At 51.6% G+C, this 15,125-nt stretch overlaps 2 protein-coding genes across 2 annotated transcripts; one reads left to right on the plus strand and one right to left on the minus strand.

The window, feature by feature from the left end:
• Window positions 1-9,328: 9,328 nt before the first annotated feature.
• BROUX77_002843 (uncharacterized protein) lies at window positions 9,329-11,080 on the plus strand (the record flags this gene model as incomplete). Its single annotated transcript, XM_073747428.1, has 3 exons — window positions 9,329-10,276; window positions 10,336-10,545; window positions 10,631-11,080. 3 exons carry the CDS (start codon window positions 9,329-9,331, stop codon window positions 11,078-11,080), a joined length of 1,608 nt encoding a protein of 535 aa, XP_073607925.1.
• An 86-nt stretch (window positions 11,081-11,166) lies between these two features.
• BROUX77_002844 (uncharacterized protein) lies at window positions 11,167-14,292 on the minus strand (the record flags this gene model as incomplete). Its single annotated transcript, XM_073747429.1, has 1 exon — window positions 11,167-14,292. One exon carries the CDS (start codon window positions 14,290-14,292, stop codon window positions 11,167-11,169), a length of 3,126 nt encoding a protein of 1,041 aa, XP_073607926.1.
• Between the last annotated feature and the right edge of the window lie 833 nt (window positions 14,293-15,125).

The following is a 15,125-nucleotide window of genomic DNA, read 5'->3' on the forward strand; positions in this document are numbered from 1 at the left end:
CTAGAAGCAGCTCCACATTTCTGCTTTAGTCTCCTTCCTCTTTTTGCCACCCGGACCCGGGCCTCCAGTCGGCGGGCTTCCAAGACAATCTGGACTCTGCAATTACCTAGAATGCAAGGAAGGGGACGGGACAACGAGGGCTCAGATGGCGGTTGCGAGGCTTCCAGCAAAATTCCTTGACACACAGTTGACACACAAAAATCTCACATCCAGACCGCGCCGAGTAGATTTTTCATCACAGCCTATCCCTTGACCTCGTATTTATCCGGGATGCGGGAGGCGCAAAGAGCGTAGGTGGGGGAATCAAGCGGCTCAGGGCTAGCGGGCTCTGCCGGCCGTGGACGGCCGTAGAGCCAACAACCTTGTTGCGTATTGTCACAATGGTGGAGAGGAACAAGACGGCAATGATGTCGAAGTCGGATGTCTTGGACAAGGACAGATACAAAAGCGCATATGTGCATGTGGAATTGGACTTGCAAGTAGCTCTAGTCCATGACGTTCCGCTATGCAGCTCCCCGGATTGTTGAAATCACAAACAAGCAGAACCCTTGATCACACCGATACCGTCCGTAGTGTACTAGGGCCACAAGTGGGCGGGCGGGCGGGCGGTGGTATAGTTAATATTAGTCGTGTTAATTATATGTCGGATGCTCAACGCACGCACGCACTATGCAGTGCTTACGCTGGTGGATTCGGACTGGCTTGTCTGAAGGGCCATAAGCCCCTACGAGTGGGTTTGTTTACATTTACACGCAAGTACCGATGGCTAGTTGGTTATAGAGACATGGAAGTATTGCAAGTGTTTGTCGTTTCGCCCAATTTCATGGTGCCAGACAGAGGACAAGAAAGAGGCTCAGAATGAAGGAAGAGGAGGATGCTAGCGAGGAATGCATCCCTGCTGCATCTTGTTGGCTGCCTTTACTGATCCTGGCTTTTGCTCTCGTCCATTTGCCTTTCTGGCTGCAAAGTATGCTACATGTGTCTGTGGCAGAACGATGAAGTGCCCAAGAAATGCATGAATGCATGCAGGAAAAGGGGGGGAGTACGACAAACATACTTACATACATCCAAGTACAAGCTTCCTTGCACTCGTGTATACATTGGCACGCATAGTTACATACATGCCTAGTTATATGTATCCAGAAACACGTCCAATTGCTATCTTGCGGCTTCTGTAGTTGTCTGACTGAGCAGAAATTGAGAAATTCTGTGGGAATTTGTATGTAGCATTGTAATGGGCCCAGCACGGGTTGTAGTCGAGAAAAGATTCCCTGAAGACGACGACCGCCAGACAGATTGCCAGACAACTCGACAGCCAACACGACCGAAAGCATCCGGATATCAGGGCAAGTCGACGAGGGGGAGGGAGATGAAAGAAACGTTCACGGTCAGCATGGCTCTCAGACAAACGAGTGTCTCGCCGCTCCCTGGCAAGAATGATGTCAGAGCAAGGTTGCTGCAGCGGCGGGCCAGCATCCAAGTCGACATAATATCAGCCTGTATGTACCGCTATATGCTGGTATACCTGAGTCTGTATGTTTCAAGGTAGCAAGCCAGACTCACAATCACCTCCCATCCACCCTCGCTTCTCTGTTCACCCGCACAGGCTCGAGTGCTACGATATAGCAAGCCGCCTGTATAGCCCCCCCTCCCTCCCCTTCGGCGCCGAGCCCCACCAGCTTTCATTTCACGCTGCAGAGCTTGTCTCTGACGCTGCAATTCGACTTGTTTGTTTGGCTTCCCTTGGGCGTCCGAGCTTCTAAAACGAAGCTTGGCTGTGTTGTCGAGCCGCCTACTAACAACAAATATCAGTCTATACTGGTATAAAAGCACATATATTCGCATGTTCATAACTATACCTGCATGTACTAAGTCGCCCAAAGCTTCGAGCTTGGTGCTGCTAAATTTAAGGTCAAGGCCGGCGGTTCTCAGGATCGTGGGCTCCTCTGCGCCTCTGCTTCCTTTTTGCAAACCGAGCCGACCGGCCCACGGGCTCTATCTGTGTCTTTGTGTTTGTCTGTGTTGATGTACTTCAGCGGGGTAGGCCCCTAACGCACCAACTGTATTTGTATTTTATAGTGGGTTCAGAGTCGAGGCTTAGAGCCAGAGCTCAGGGCGTTTACAAGGATCACCAGGGCAGAACAGCCCATACAAGCATGTGTAGTTGAGCATACATGCTTGACTTGTATGTGCGTCCTTGCTTAGCCACTAGGAATTGGACCCAAAACCTGTCTTTTCTTTTTTCATTTCCCACATGGGACAGTGCACAGTTAACACGATTTGCTCGTCGTGCAAGTAGCCGCCGGTTGGCGGGCCCTTTTGTTCTTGGTGTATCTCCATGCAACTAGTAACTCTGTATGGGACGTACGTCAGCCAGTGAATGTTACGTCCAACAGTGGCTGGCCTCGGGAAACCAACTATTGCGTGGGCGGCCGTCTGCAGCAAAGAGGCCAATGAAGGAGCCAGCTGTTTTGTCTCGTACCCTCTTCAAGTATATCCCTCTTCCTCCTCTGCTCCAGGCCAGCGACATGCAGTAATCGCCAGCTCCGACACCTGGACAGCACAGCTTGCATGAGCACTCGCTTTTCTTGCTTCTCTCTGCTTGTCCTCTGGCTGAACGGCTGGCCTGCCAGCAGCGTGGCACCAGCCAGTCAATCCACAACAATTTCCCATGTGCCTTTCTTCCTGCACTGCTGCATCCATGGACTGGGGCCTGTACATGCCTGTAAAGCTATGGACAGGTATTGTCGCTAGGCCCTGAGTCTCGGAGTGGCTTCTTGGCGCTTCACACAACATCCGTGATAGTACAGTTGCACAGAAGAATGGAAGACGAGCGTTGAATTTCGCTGTTGCGCTCTGCCGCGGTAGCATCAGCGAGGTCAGTGGTGCACCTATGCATAATGAATCTAATCATTGGGGCAATTGACGGCAACCCGTCTCTGGCCTCCAATAGTTTTGGTGAAAACACTGCCGAGAGTTCAGGGCTCATGACCTTGAGTAAATTCTCACCAAGTATCTCGTGCAGTATGCTTTTTTTCAGTTGTGCAGTCAGTGATCTCTGTGCAGTCTCATCTTGCTTGACCGACACTTTCGTATCTCCCAGGAACCCGGAGCCTCCTCTCCATGTCTTCCTCCTCCTCCTCCTCCTCCTCGTTCTCGTCTGTCTCGCCCGGTATTGTGCTTTGTTCGGTGAAGCCTGCATTACCTCACATCCCAGCAACTATGCGTTTCATGGCAGGGGAGAGGGCCTCCCTTTCATTGCCCAACCTCCTGTCAAGAAATGTTGTGCGACATTGAAGCGAGGTCTAGGGTTAGGTGGGGGATTTGCACTATCTAACCCTCCATTATGGTGTGTGATCAATCGTCAGATTTGATCATATCGTGTACAACTTGGTCACGATCATGATTCATTCACCAACCAAGTATTACAAGTGCTTGTACTAGTGCTACGGGCTTCCCGCTCCATTTCTTTAGCCCACACCGCCCGACCTGGCGAACTCCGACCTCGCACGTCCCTAGATATCAGCCCTTTTTCTGTTGATCTGCTGTGTTCCCAGAAACATTACAGGTTTCTATAGTCTCTCAAAGAACCAGCTGGTCCCTGCTTGTAGGCTTGTGACATCTAGTGCGGAAGCTAGTCTGTAGCACCCGGATCAAAAGATATTCTAGGCACAAGGTGGATGGGGTTGTCTTACCCTCAGGCCGTGGCTTGTCCTTGCAGGTTCATGTTTTCCTTCATCTTTGTGTGGTGATGCCTGTTATCACCGCGCCACCACAGGGTCCTTGTCGCATTCTGATCCCGCCTTGCTTCGCGGCCCTTGGAAGGACAGCGGGTTTGACTACTTTAGCAGGCTTAGTTTACTCTAGAACAAGCCATAACTATGGCTCAAAGTTCAGCTGAGCCAAGACGCTCTAGACCAGTCTGTTGGTCTACGTATGCTGATATACTTAGACACTACTACTATCAGGACTTCTTCCTGAGCTTCTCTTTGTCGACGCGATGTTTTTAGCTGACATGGAGACTCCGTATAGGATGAGCAAAATCGCCGCAAGCAGCTACAAAATCATGAGAAAAGGAAGCAGGAAGATGGCTCAAAACATACAGATGTACAGACAAACTGCAGGGGGATGCCAGAAGCAAAAGATAACCGGGGGGGATAGAGGCATATCCTGACTGGTGTTTCTTCACCAGCAAAAGAAAAAAAGAAACGGTAGTGTTGCACTGCTTTTTCCCCTTCATTTGCGATATCGCATTGAATCTTCTCTTGCGGTTATTGTCACCTTCAAAAAAAAAAGCCAACACGGGCTAAGATACGACAGTCGCACCAAGCACGCCATGGCTCAAGATAAGCCAAATCTGGAGAGGGAGGGTAAGTTCGTTTTTTTTTCTTTATTGCTTTTAGTGAGGGGCGGGGGGCTTGTTTTGTTTTCTCTTTTATCGTCTTTTATCGTTGTGCCCTGCAGAGGCTCTGCGTAGGATCTGTCCGCTTAACCCCGGCTAACCCTGAGATGTGATCCTTCTGGCTCGCTTGGGCTGGGCATTTCTTCAACAACGACAAGACAAAAAGAAGGTCAACAGATAAAACATCACGGTGCTCTAGGTCGGAATGAAGCAAAATTGAAGCGAAGGCAGAGGGACAAATGCGATTTGTAGTCAAAACTGACATGAATTCATGTAGCGATATGCATGGGTTGAAAGTATACAAGTACAAGCACGTACATCCACATACACACATGTATACTACTTCTGTGTGTATGTACATGTAGCTACTTGATATCGCGGCCTGTGTACATGTCGAATACATTACACTCACTGCAGTCAAAAGCTCTCGTCCAGTCTCCATCTGCTGATATACATTTAGTGCTATAAACATCTCAGAAGGTTTCACTTTCCTTGCTACTCTACTCCATGTCTGCTGCGCAAAGGGCCCCCGGTGGCTCATGTAAAGACGCCATCAGTTCCAGGCTTGGGATGGATATGCGGTTGGATGTTCTTTCTTAGCTGCTAACTGTATTTTTAGTCTGATATCCCCGCTACATTCACCCACCTTTCCCTCTTCCCCACCACCGTGTATGCAACAAGCTTTCGTACTGGGCCCCCGCACTGGTCAACGATGGGAGGGGAGAGTGGAGTAGAGCAGCATGGATAATAACCCTTAGCTATAGCTCGGTATCACCGCAACCCTAGTCTGATGAACGAGACGACGCTCTGGCTTCTTCTCCAATACTTTTTGTGAATGCCGTCCTAACTGCCTATCACCAGGTCCACTCGGCCGCCCCTTTTTGTGCTGTCTACCGTCCAGAGATATCCACACCGAACCCAACCAGCCCGTGAACCGCCCGCTTTTCCGCTGCCCTTCCCCATACTCTCCATGTTTCCCCCGCAGCGCAGACGGCTCGCTTTGCTCTAGCCCGTAGATCGCTCTATCACCAGCCAGTGAAAAAACGGCTCCTTTTGCCGGCTTCTCTGCTGTTTGTAGTTATCTTTTCTTTCTTTTTTTCCCCACGCTTCCACCTCGCTATGAAGGCGCTGCTTGATCCATCACACCCAGAAAGCCCTACCATCCATCCACCTTCCACCTAGTCTAGCCCATTGGCTAACTAGCTAGCTGATGAGCCCACTAGCTAGCCCGTCCCCTGTTTTTATGCTCCCACCTCGGCCGCCCTGGTAGGCTTCTTTGGGAATAGCGGCTGGGCTTGTGGTCTCCGTATTGATTGTTTAGCTCCTGATCCCCTCAGCTTCGCAATATGGCATCGGCATACCGCCCGTCGTTTCGTTGGCGTTATTGTTCTTCGTGCTGGTTGTCAGATTAGTCCCATCTCAAGGTTCCATCACTCCCGTTTTCTTGGCCTACTTGACCCCGTGAGCTAACATCTCCTTCCTCAGGGGACAGTCCGAGGGAAAGCAGACTCGGGGGCTAATGGTCCCTTGAATCAGGGTCCGTTACCTGTCGGGCGTCAGGCCAACTCTCCATGTACGAGTGCTAGATGGGTCGTTTGCACTAGAAACATCATCTCTTGTAATATGGCAAATCAACTGCCCCAGAAGGCCCTCTCCTGATGACTACTACCCCCCGCGGTGGTGCTGCATACGCACGTCATCAATAGCAAACCTCACCTTCTCGGCTGGCCACACCAAGGCCAGAAATACCCCGGATTTTTGACTTACCACCGCCCCTTCAAGGAAAGGGACATCCGGGCCAATGTTCAGCTGACCATTCTCGAAGCATCAAAGTATATGCATCAGTATGCACACCATATAAACACACAAGCATATATGTACTTGTAGCTACTGTTAGTTATATACTATGCCCAACACACAAAGACGGGTATAACATAGGCATGCGTACGGAAATGGAGAGGCAGTTCCTGCACAAGACCAAAACTAGTGTTCAGTTTGCTGCCTCTTAGTCACTCTCGCATTCTGCACAACACACCAAGACGCTTGATCCATGTATGTACTTCTCCGCAAAAGATCCCTTCGGACCTTGGTATGCAAGTATGTCATGCACTATGTCTCGTCGAAACGTCTAGACATACATATACACTGCGTATCATTACGCTGCCCAAGCCCTTTGCTTGCCTGCTGCTGTGTTGGAGTAGTGTATACCTGTAGCCCCATGTGAGGCTAGAACACTGACGTCACTATCATGCTATTTGTGTGTTGTCTGTCATCTTTGCTGCTCATCAACAGCAAATGTGCAGATGCTCTTCGGCGAGATACCAAGACTGATGTCAGGCGCAAGGCTCTTGAGAAGCAAGGCTACTGCAGCGCGTAGGTTGCAGACGGACATCAATGGGCCAAGTGTCGACTCCACACTAAGCTTTCTGTCCCCAATCCTGGGCTAACACACAGACACCGTGATGGAATTCAACCTCCAAGTTACCAGCAAAATTGTGAGGCTAGACGCCACTCATAGATCTGTTGAGAAAAGAGCTCATCGGGAAACGTTGAGATGGCCTACTAAGCACAGGTGTCTAACCAACTATGAAACTCTATATCGCAATGTTACCTTTACACATGATGATCTGGTAACGGGAGAACGGACATAGAATGTGCCTTTAGTTTAGAATAGGAATAGTTACTTGCACATGTAATACTTGTGGCATAGAAAGTCACATCTATGGGCATCAAGCAAACTTTGGAGAAGCAAGACAGAAAGACTCTTCACAAACACATTTTAAGACATGCGGGCAGACAGAAGCACAGTTACGGCACCTGTAAACATCACGACAGGGAACAGAAATAAAAGAGTGAGACACTCTAACCCGCACAAGCGGTTAGAGAAACGAAAAAAGGGGGAGGGGAAAAGGAAAAAGGGAGTCAATAGTGGCTGCCAGTGGTGTTTAGTGCGTGTTAATGTCTGGGCAGGCGTGAATATTGACTATTGCGGTTCCATCGCGCTGTTTTGAGCAGACTCAGGAGGAGGCAGCGCCATGATGGACAGCAGGGAGTCTGTGGGTTGGGATGTGTTGCTTGTATAGAGAACAGGCATAGTATGCGACAACGAAGAGGGAGAACAGAGATGCTGGTAGCATGCACACACTCTCGATAATCTCCAGGCCCAAAGGTAGGGTGCAAGTAGACCACAAGCACAAGCATGCATGTCTGTGTTCCCCAAAAGCATCGATCTACCATTCTGAGACAGGGAGACGGAAGCGCTTTCTAGACGGACGAGTTTGTGTGCTTGTGTTCAGATAAAGACAAGGCCAATTGTCGGACAAGCGAACGCGCGAGACATGGAGTTCCTTGTTTCTGGTGCTTGGGGGAAAAAGTGTGCATTTGTTCAAGGGCGCGCTTGGGGCCATTGACGTTTGACTATGCTATGTTGACTTGGCTCGTGTACAAGTACACAAGTATACCATTTGCTGCCACGACCAAGGAAGAAAATGCGAGTTTCCCGTTGAAAGATGAGACCGCATGCACATCAGCATCAGGTGTCTGGTCCAGTTTTGGGAGCCAGTGAGTCCTGAGGCAGCAGAAACGGGAGTGAGAGAGACCAGGCGGGAATCACGGGATGCTGCGTATGTGCGTGCGTACGTGCGGGGTAGTAACATGACCAGCCAGTCGTTTTGATGTCGAGCAGCGGACAGCAGCCAATCTTGGATGTTCGTCGACGCTGGCGTAAGCAGGCGGTCAACCAGAGAGCAGCCAACACCAAGAGTGAAGGAGCCGTAGAGCGGTCATGTCAGACACCATGGGGTTGGGTAGGTGGGTGCAAGGGATCAAGGGGGAGGCTCTCTGTGCACTGGCAGGCAGGCTGTCGTGGGGTAACCTGTATATACAGAGTAGCTAACGTTATAGTTGGCTGGGTATATGGATGCATCCATAGAAACCAATCAGACGGGAGGCCGGGGGCGGGTGGGGAGAGGGGAGGGGGGCATTGCGGGGAAATGGACTCTGGATAATGCATTGCTCGGCCAGAGGAACCGTCTCAAGGAAATGGGCACGCTTGAATAGGGAAAGGAGAGACAGGCGCGGCGGTGGAGGAGCCCAGAAGACGTCCCAAGACGACTCAAGCAGCCGATGGTGGGGTGGGATGCTGGAGGGCTCATAGAGAGGCTGGGGCAAATTCATAGTACGATGTGACGATAGGCGAATATTTATGTGTACATAGGTACAAGTACTTTGTACAACAATCAGTGTCAGTGTAGTTGGAGTCTCTTGGCGACCATTTGCCAGTCACAGTGCAGCAGGCAGACCAACTGCGAGGTACGTAAGATGCTGGCTTTTTCAGACATGTCGGACAGAGTGTGAAAAGACGCACTGGTGGACACGGCATCAGAGAACGAGGGTCTGCTGAGAGGTGACGTGATTGATGGCTGATGAGTGATGCTGGTACGACTTGATGTCTTGAACGACGTGAGTTAAAAAAAAACACCCCTGCCACGGTCACATGTTTTATGAAACCTAACATTGTCACATTTCCTCACAGCACCATTGGCAAGATGGCCGAGTTGGTTATGGCGTCAGGTTAAGGTCGTTCCTTGACGCAAGTTTCCTGATGGAGAAATCCGCCTGGGTTCGAGTCCCAGTCTTGTCACTATTTTTTGTCTGCTTCCCCCGCAAATAACCCTAACCCTACATACAACATCGGACCATCACCAGCGCACATCTGCATGTGCATCTGCAGCTGCATGGGGCATGGTACATCTGTTGCTGGCTGTGTGAGATATTTATTTACATGCCTGCCCAGCCTCATACACAGACCAACTGACAAGGACATCTCAATTGCACGAACAACAACCATCAAACAGGCCCATCAAGCGTGCAAGCCCGCAACTCCCTGTCTTTGACCGTCTCTCCTTGCCTTAGTCTTATATCACCATGCCTCCCAACGCGCTGTCCCCAGGTCATCGCCACCGTAACCCTCATTGGATCAAGGCTGAATCTTGTCTGCCCTCATCCCACGATGCTGCGACTGCTGTCCCGAATTTCAGGGCTGGTCTGAACTTTGTCTCGCAGAGTTATCTTAAGCACTCTGGCGGCCAGCGTATCAACAGCGAAGTGTACATCGCCGATAAGTTAAGGGCTAGCTATCCAAAGAGCTACGTCGCCATCGTGCCCTCGGAAACATGCGACTTGATCAGATTCGCCAATAGCGGCCAGGCCACATGCGTCTTTGGTTCATCTGTTTTGACTGAAGGTGACGCTGCTTCCAAAGCGGCCTTGGAAAATAAGACTTTCACGCCCGGCATGCCCTGCATGTTGCATCTTTCGCACCGGGTCAAGGTCTATGTCCCGCCGACTCGCCGTATGGACGGTGCCACAGGCCAACTGATGGAAGAGGTCATCTTCGACATGTTCAATTATACTTGGCAGGAGAACGAATTCAAGCTCTACATTGTCGACGGCCGCGACGGCTCAGGCGCCTATCCTGTGCAGCACACAGCCTACCTAATCGGTGATGACCAGAAAGTAACCGACTCCCTGGTGCTGGCTGCAGCACAGTTCCAGGGCGAGGTGCACCAGGCCGTCATGGTCTTCGAGGGCGGTCAGTGGATGCGCAGCACGTCCCTGTACGAGAGCACGATGAAGGCCTCGTGGGATGCCGTGATCCTGGACGAGGGCATGAAGAAGGCGCTGATCAACGATCACCTGTCGTTCTTTAACGCTCGTGAAAAGTACGAGATGTTGGGCGTGCCGTGGAAGAGGGGCGTTATCTACCATGGGCCGCCAGGTAATGGCAAGACCATCAGCATCAAGGCCATGATGCATATGCTTTACGACATGGATCCCCCGGTGCCGACACTCTATGTGCGCAATCTTGTGACAGTAGGTTCTAGTTAGATGCTTCTTGGTGAAAGTCTCTTGCAACTAACCAATTTCGACAGTGGGCTGGCCCCGAAGCTGCAATCAGGGAAATCTTCAGCACCGCCCGTCAGCATGCTCCATGCTATCTGATCTTTGAAGATCTCGACAGCTTGATCGGTGACAAAGTTCGTAGCTATTTCCTCAACGAGATTGATGGTCTTAATGCCAATGACGGTATTTTCATGGTCGGCAGCACCAACCATCTAGACCGCCTAGACCCCGGGCTTGCCGTAAGCCACCCACCCATTCACCAAATATCCAAGAAGGAAATCCGGAGGGACTAATACTCTTGCTAACCCAACAATCTTTCTGTAGAAACGCCCCTCCCGTTTTGACCGCAAGTATCTCTTCCCCAACCCGAACACCGCTCAGCGCGAGGCCTACTGCAAGTTCTGGCAGCGCAAGCTCCCCAGTAACGATGCCGTCAAATTTCCAGATGTTCTGTGTCCGGCCATTGCCAAGATCACGGATGGCTTCAGCTATGCCTACATGCAGGAGGCGTTTGTGGCCACGCTGTTGGCTATTGCGCAACAGGACCAAGATGACGGCAACTCCAGCGACAGCAGCGGTAGCGAAAGCAGCAGCAACAGGAGTAGCCTGTGCAAGTTGGAAGTCGAGGAAACTTGGCTCGATATCACAGAGAACAAAAAGCATCATCATCGCAAGAACAAGAGTGATGATGGAGAACTAAGCAAGTATGTGCTGTGGCGGGAGATTAAGAAGCAAGTCGAGATTCTCCGTGAAGGAATGTCCGAGGAGAAGTGAGGAGATTTATTCGTTTTTGTGGTACAATTGTTGCTATTATTACTACTCCTTTGCTTGATATTCAACTATGCAATAACTAAACCATATTACATGTGGACTCTTCCAGTCTCACCCTTGCTGAAAATATCCGACCGCCATCCATCTGCCTTGTACCGGTGATCATTAGTACGCTCCCGCACCCGCTCTGCGTTCCACTCCCGCACCAAACTTCCCGGCGCATAGCGACCCCTGAAAACGCCCTTGCCAGGCTGTGTGACGCCGACACGCACGTCAATATCGTAACGATCGCGATGTCTGCGAGCGCAGACAGCCCTGACAAACGTGCCGGGGCTGCGCGGATGCGCCGTGCGCGCCGCACGCACCCGCTCGCGCGCAAAGACAAGCTCGGTGTTGAGATCAGCCATGTTATCCCGCACTAGCTTCTCAATCTGGCGCTCCATGGCGGCCTTGAGGATGGGCTTGATCAGTGGCTTGCACAGACTGGCGATGCACGAGAACTTGCTGGCTCGTAGCTTGTACGCTAGTTGGTGCACGGTGACTTTGACGCGGCGCAAGACTAGCATGTTGGTGTTGCTGTTGCGCAGATCGAGCTCCATCTCAATGTCCATACCGCGTCCGTCGACGGCAAACGAGGCAAGTCCGCTGTCGCGGAAGCGTGCGAGGCTCTTGTGTACGTGCATCCAGTAGCCGACGTTGTCGGCCTTCATGCATACGCCACGCGTTGTGATGGTGATCTGGCCTTTGGTGTCGGTATAGGCACGACGCCGCCGCTTAGACATACTCAGACTCAACATGTTGTCGATGGAGATATCGTGTGGGAAGAAAGACGAGCCGCCGATAGATTTGCCAGGCTCGAGAACCAAGTTCTCAAGCAGCAGATCAATTTGGGGTGTGGATATTTCAACGCGGGGAATCGGGATGTACTGAATGGTAGATAGAAGCAATGGGATGGCGCTGTTGGTAACATCGGAGAGGAGCGCGGTGTTGTAGCCCTTGCCATCAGGGAACAGGACGTCGACAATCTGGCCAGTGGTATCTCCTAGAGCCAACAAGTCTGCATCATCACCAACGGAAGCCAAAGCATCGCCGAGCGAAGCCAAGAGATCTAGCAATGCGTCTCCAAAGCCTGGTGCCACATTGACCGTCTCATTTTTAAAATCTTTCAGTCTTGCTTCAGGGTTGTCAAAAAACTCGGGTTTCGTGAGCATGTCCTCCACCAAGTCGCTGATCTGCACTGCCATAAGCTCCAGGCTAGCCTCGTCTCGTCCGAGATGCAGCACTTCGTGAAACGACGCCTCAGTGCGCCTCCACTGATCGCCATCGCCAAGGCCTGTGAGAAACTTCCAAAACGATTTAAAGGCTTGGCCGCTCGCATCATTCGGCTCAATGTGTCGTCCCACAGCGTCGGCTGCTTCGTCTGCAGCGCGCGCATACGCCTGGAGGTACTGACGCAGGAGATGCGAAATGGTGCCGGCAGAAGACGCGTAGGTGTTTTGCTGGCTTAGCGAGCCAATCAAGTGCTGAATGCGCATGCGCAGGGCCTTGCCCGTCTTGCCGTGGGCCCGTCTAAGGGCAGCGTTTTTGGCGGTGATGGCTGCGCGGGCGGCGTGCGTCGTGGCGATATCGGCAGCTGCAGTGGGATCCTTGGCACCGCTGCCGTTGCCGACGCCAGCATTGGAAGCCAAGTTGGCGGCATTCTGGCGGGCGGTGTTGGCGGCAGAGTTGATCTTGGATTTGGCACTTTGCGCGAAACTCTGCGACTTTACGCCGGCTGAAGTAGACTTGATCTTATCCTTTACTGCCTGGACAGGCTGGCCGTCCTGTTTCTGCTGCTGCTGCTGCTCTGCCACATCCCAATAGTTATCCTGCGAATTGTTCTTTGCTGGGGGAGGCGAGGGTGGAGATAGAGCCACCGGGTGCGCACTGTCCTTTGCAGCAGCGGCTTGGTCAGGCGAGATTTGTCGGTGTTCGCCGCTTTGGCCCTCAGAGCCGGAACCTGGGGGTTGTTCCGTGGATGGATCGGGAAGGCCCTTGACAATTTCGGCGTCAGTCGGTCTTTCGCCATCGCTCTTCTCAATCTGTTGCTGCACATGCGGCGGAATCTCTTGGTTCTGTGCCTGAGCTTTAGCAGCTATCATGCGAGCCTTCTTCTCCTTCTTGCGCTGTGATTTTGAGTCAATCTTTCCGTTGCCAGGGTCGGCACCCTGGCCAGACGGACCGGTCACCTCAATGGTGGGCACGGAAGCGGACGAGTCCGATGACCCAGATGATGGGGTGGGAGACGACTGGGAGGTGTACTGATGTTTCTCGGTAACGGGGGCTTTGCCACGGGCTTTGGCAAGCTGAAACTCTTCCTGGCAGCCGGGACAGTCAGGATGCTTGTTTAACTCGTCCGCAAGATAAGCTTCCCTTTCGTCATCTCCGCTGAAGTTGGTAGCAGAAGATATAGCCTGGCTATTTTGATGTTGGTGCTGGGAACGTGAGGGGCTCTGATCTTTGGTTCTTCCGTCAAAATGCACTTGGGAATGCTCAGGATCCATTGATGGCTGTTGGTTCTCCTCATTGAAATTGCGGTCAGCGTCGCCATTGCCTGTAGTGCGAGACCGACCCCCATCATCGACAATATTAAGCCTTCCGTTGTCCAAATCCAAGAGTTCCTCATGTGCTTCGTGGGTTTCCTGTTTCACCGCCTTTTTTGTATCGCCGACAACCTCTCGAGCAAAAGCGGCCAAGTCAGCAATCAACTCACGGAAATCGGAGTTTCCCAGAACCATGCTCAGCACTGTACGCCCACTCTCAACAGCAGCGCGGGCATCGGCCTTGTTCTTGGCACCCGCCACCGAAGCCACCGCGCTCCGGCCTCCCTTGAAATCGGCCTTTCGGGCATACCAGAGAAAGCTTTGCAGCTGATCTTGGCCATTTTTGTTCTCGAGTAATTCAGATGACTCGGCGATCCAGCGACGGAAGAGGCGCAGGAGCACCCGGCCGTCTTGGCTGAGGCCTTCTTCGTCGCTCAGAGCTTCGGAGCGCTCTATATCCTTCAGGTACACAAGTATCTGATCGGTCGATGGCATATGGCCCAGTTTCAGGGCGCGATATATGTTGTAGGTGTGCAGCTTTTGAGCGTTGGCCTCGTGGACGGCATCAGGAACTCTAGAATTGGATGCTCCATCGTGGATGCTATCATCGTCGGCGCCTCCAAGACAGCTCATTGTAAAGAGATTATAGTATAGTGACTTATTGTATAGTGCGTATTAACGAATATTAACAAAGAGATGAACGGTGGTGGGAGAGTGACGAAAGAAAGGCACCATCTGGAAACAAGCACACAAAGCGGCTCCTTTTTATAAGCGCAGACACTGTGGGATACGTCATTCTGTCATTGTGAGTAGTAAGCTGTCTCGCATTTTGGCTACAGTAAGCCTTGGAAAGACAAGCAGCTTTTGAGAGTCCTCGTCTTCAAGCTGACAGTGTTGATATCTTTGCCTCAACGGCACGGATGGCTGCCGGTTTCAGTACGTGAACGAGTCATACTAAGCATCAGCTGCGTAATTTAGTGTTAGTTGGTACACATAAAAGTGGAAGAGGGAGCGGTGGATGTGAAGAGGGCGCGAATAATGGTATTCGGGTCTTGCTTTTGTTTTTGACCATGAATTCTCCTTTTGACTGCCATTCACAAGCTTCGATAGAAAGGTTCAGCTTGTTGATCACAAGAATCACCGTTGAGAAGTCATCACATCTTTCAGGACCAATAGTAGGGTTGTATGTCTAGGGTTAGGGTATAGCGCATCCACAAATATCTCACACCGTGTCCAAACCCTTAATCGGTAAAACTGGGGGCCAGGGCGCATGAACCCTCAGACCCGATACCGTCTCTGATGTTGTGCGAACCGCCCGCAAACAACGGACATGGGGTAAAAGCAAAAGTAAAAGGCCTCGAAAGGCAAAATCGTGATGCTGCAAGAGACTTGACTTTTGCTTCTTTCTCTCTGCTTTTCCTATGCCGGCGTAGTCTCAGCCCAAGATTTGGCCTGGTCGGCAATCC

The sequence above is a fragment of the Berkeleyomyces rouxiae genome (genome assembly GCF_048999995.1).
Source record: "Berkeleyomyces rouxiae strain 22BRR77 chromosome Unknown BrBRR77_ptg000002l, whole genome shotgun sequence".
Classification (NCBI taxonomy): Eukaryota; Fungi; Ascomycota; class Sordariomycetes; order Microascales; family Ceratocystidaceae; genus Berkeleyomyces; species Berkeleyomyces rouxiae.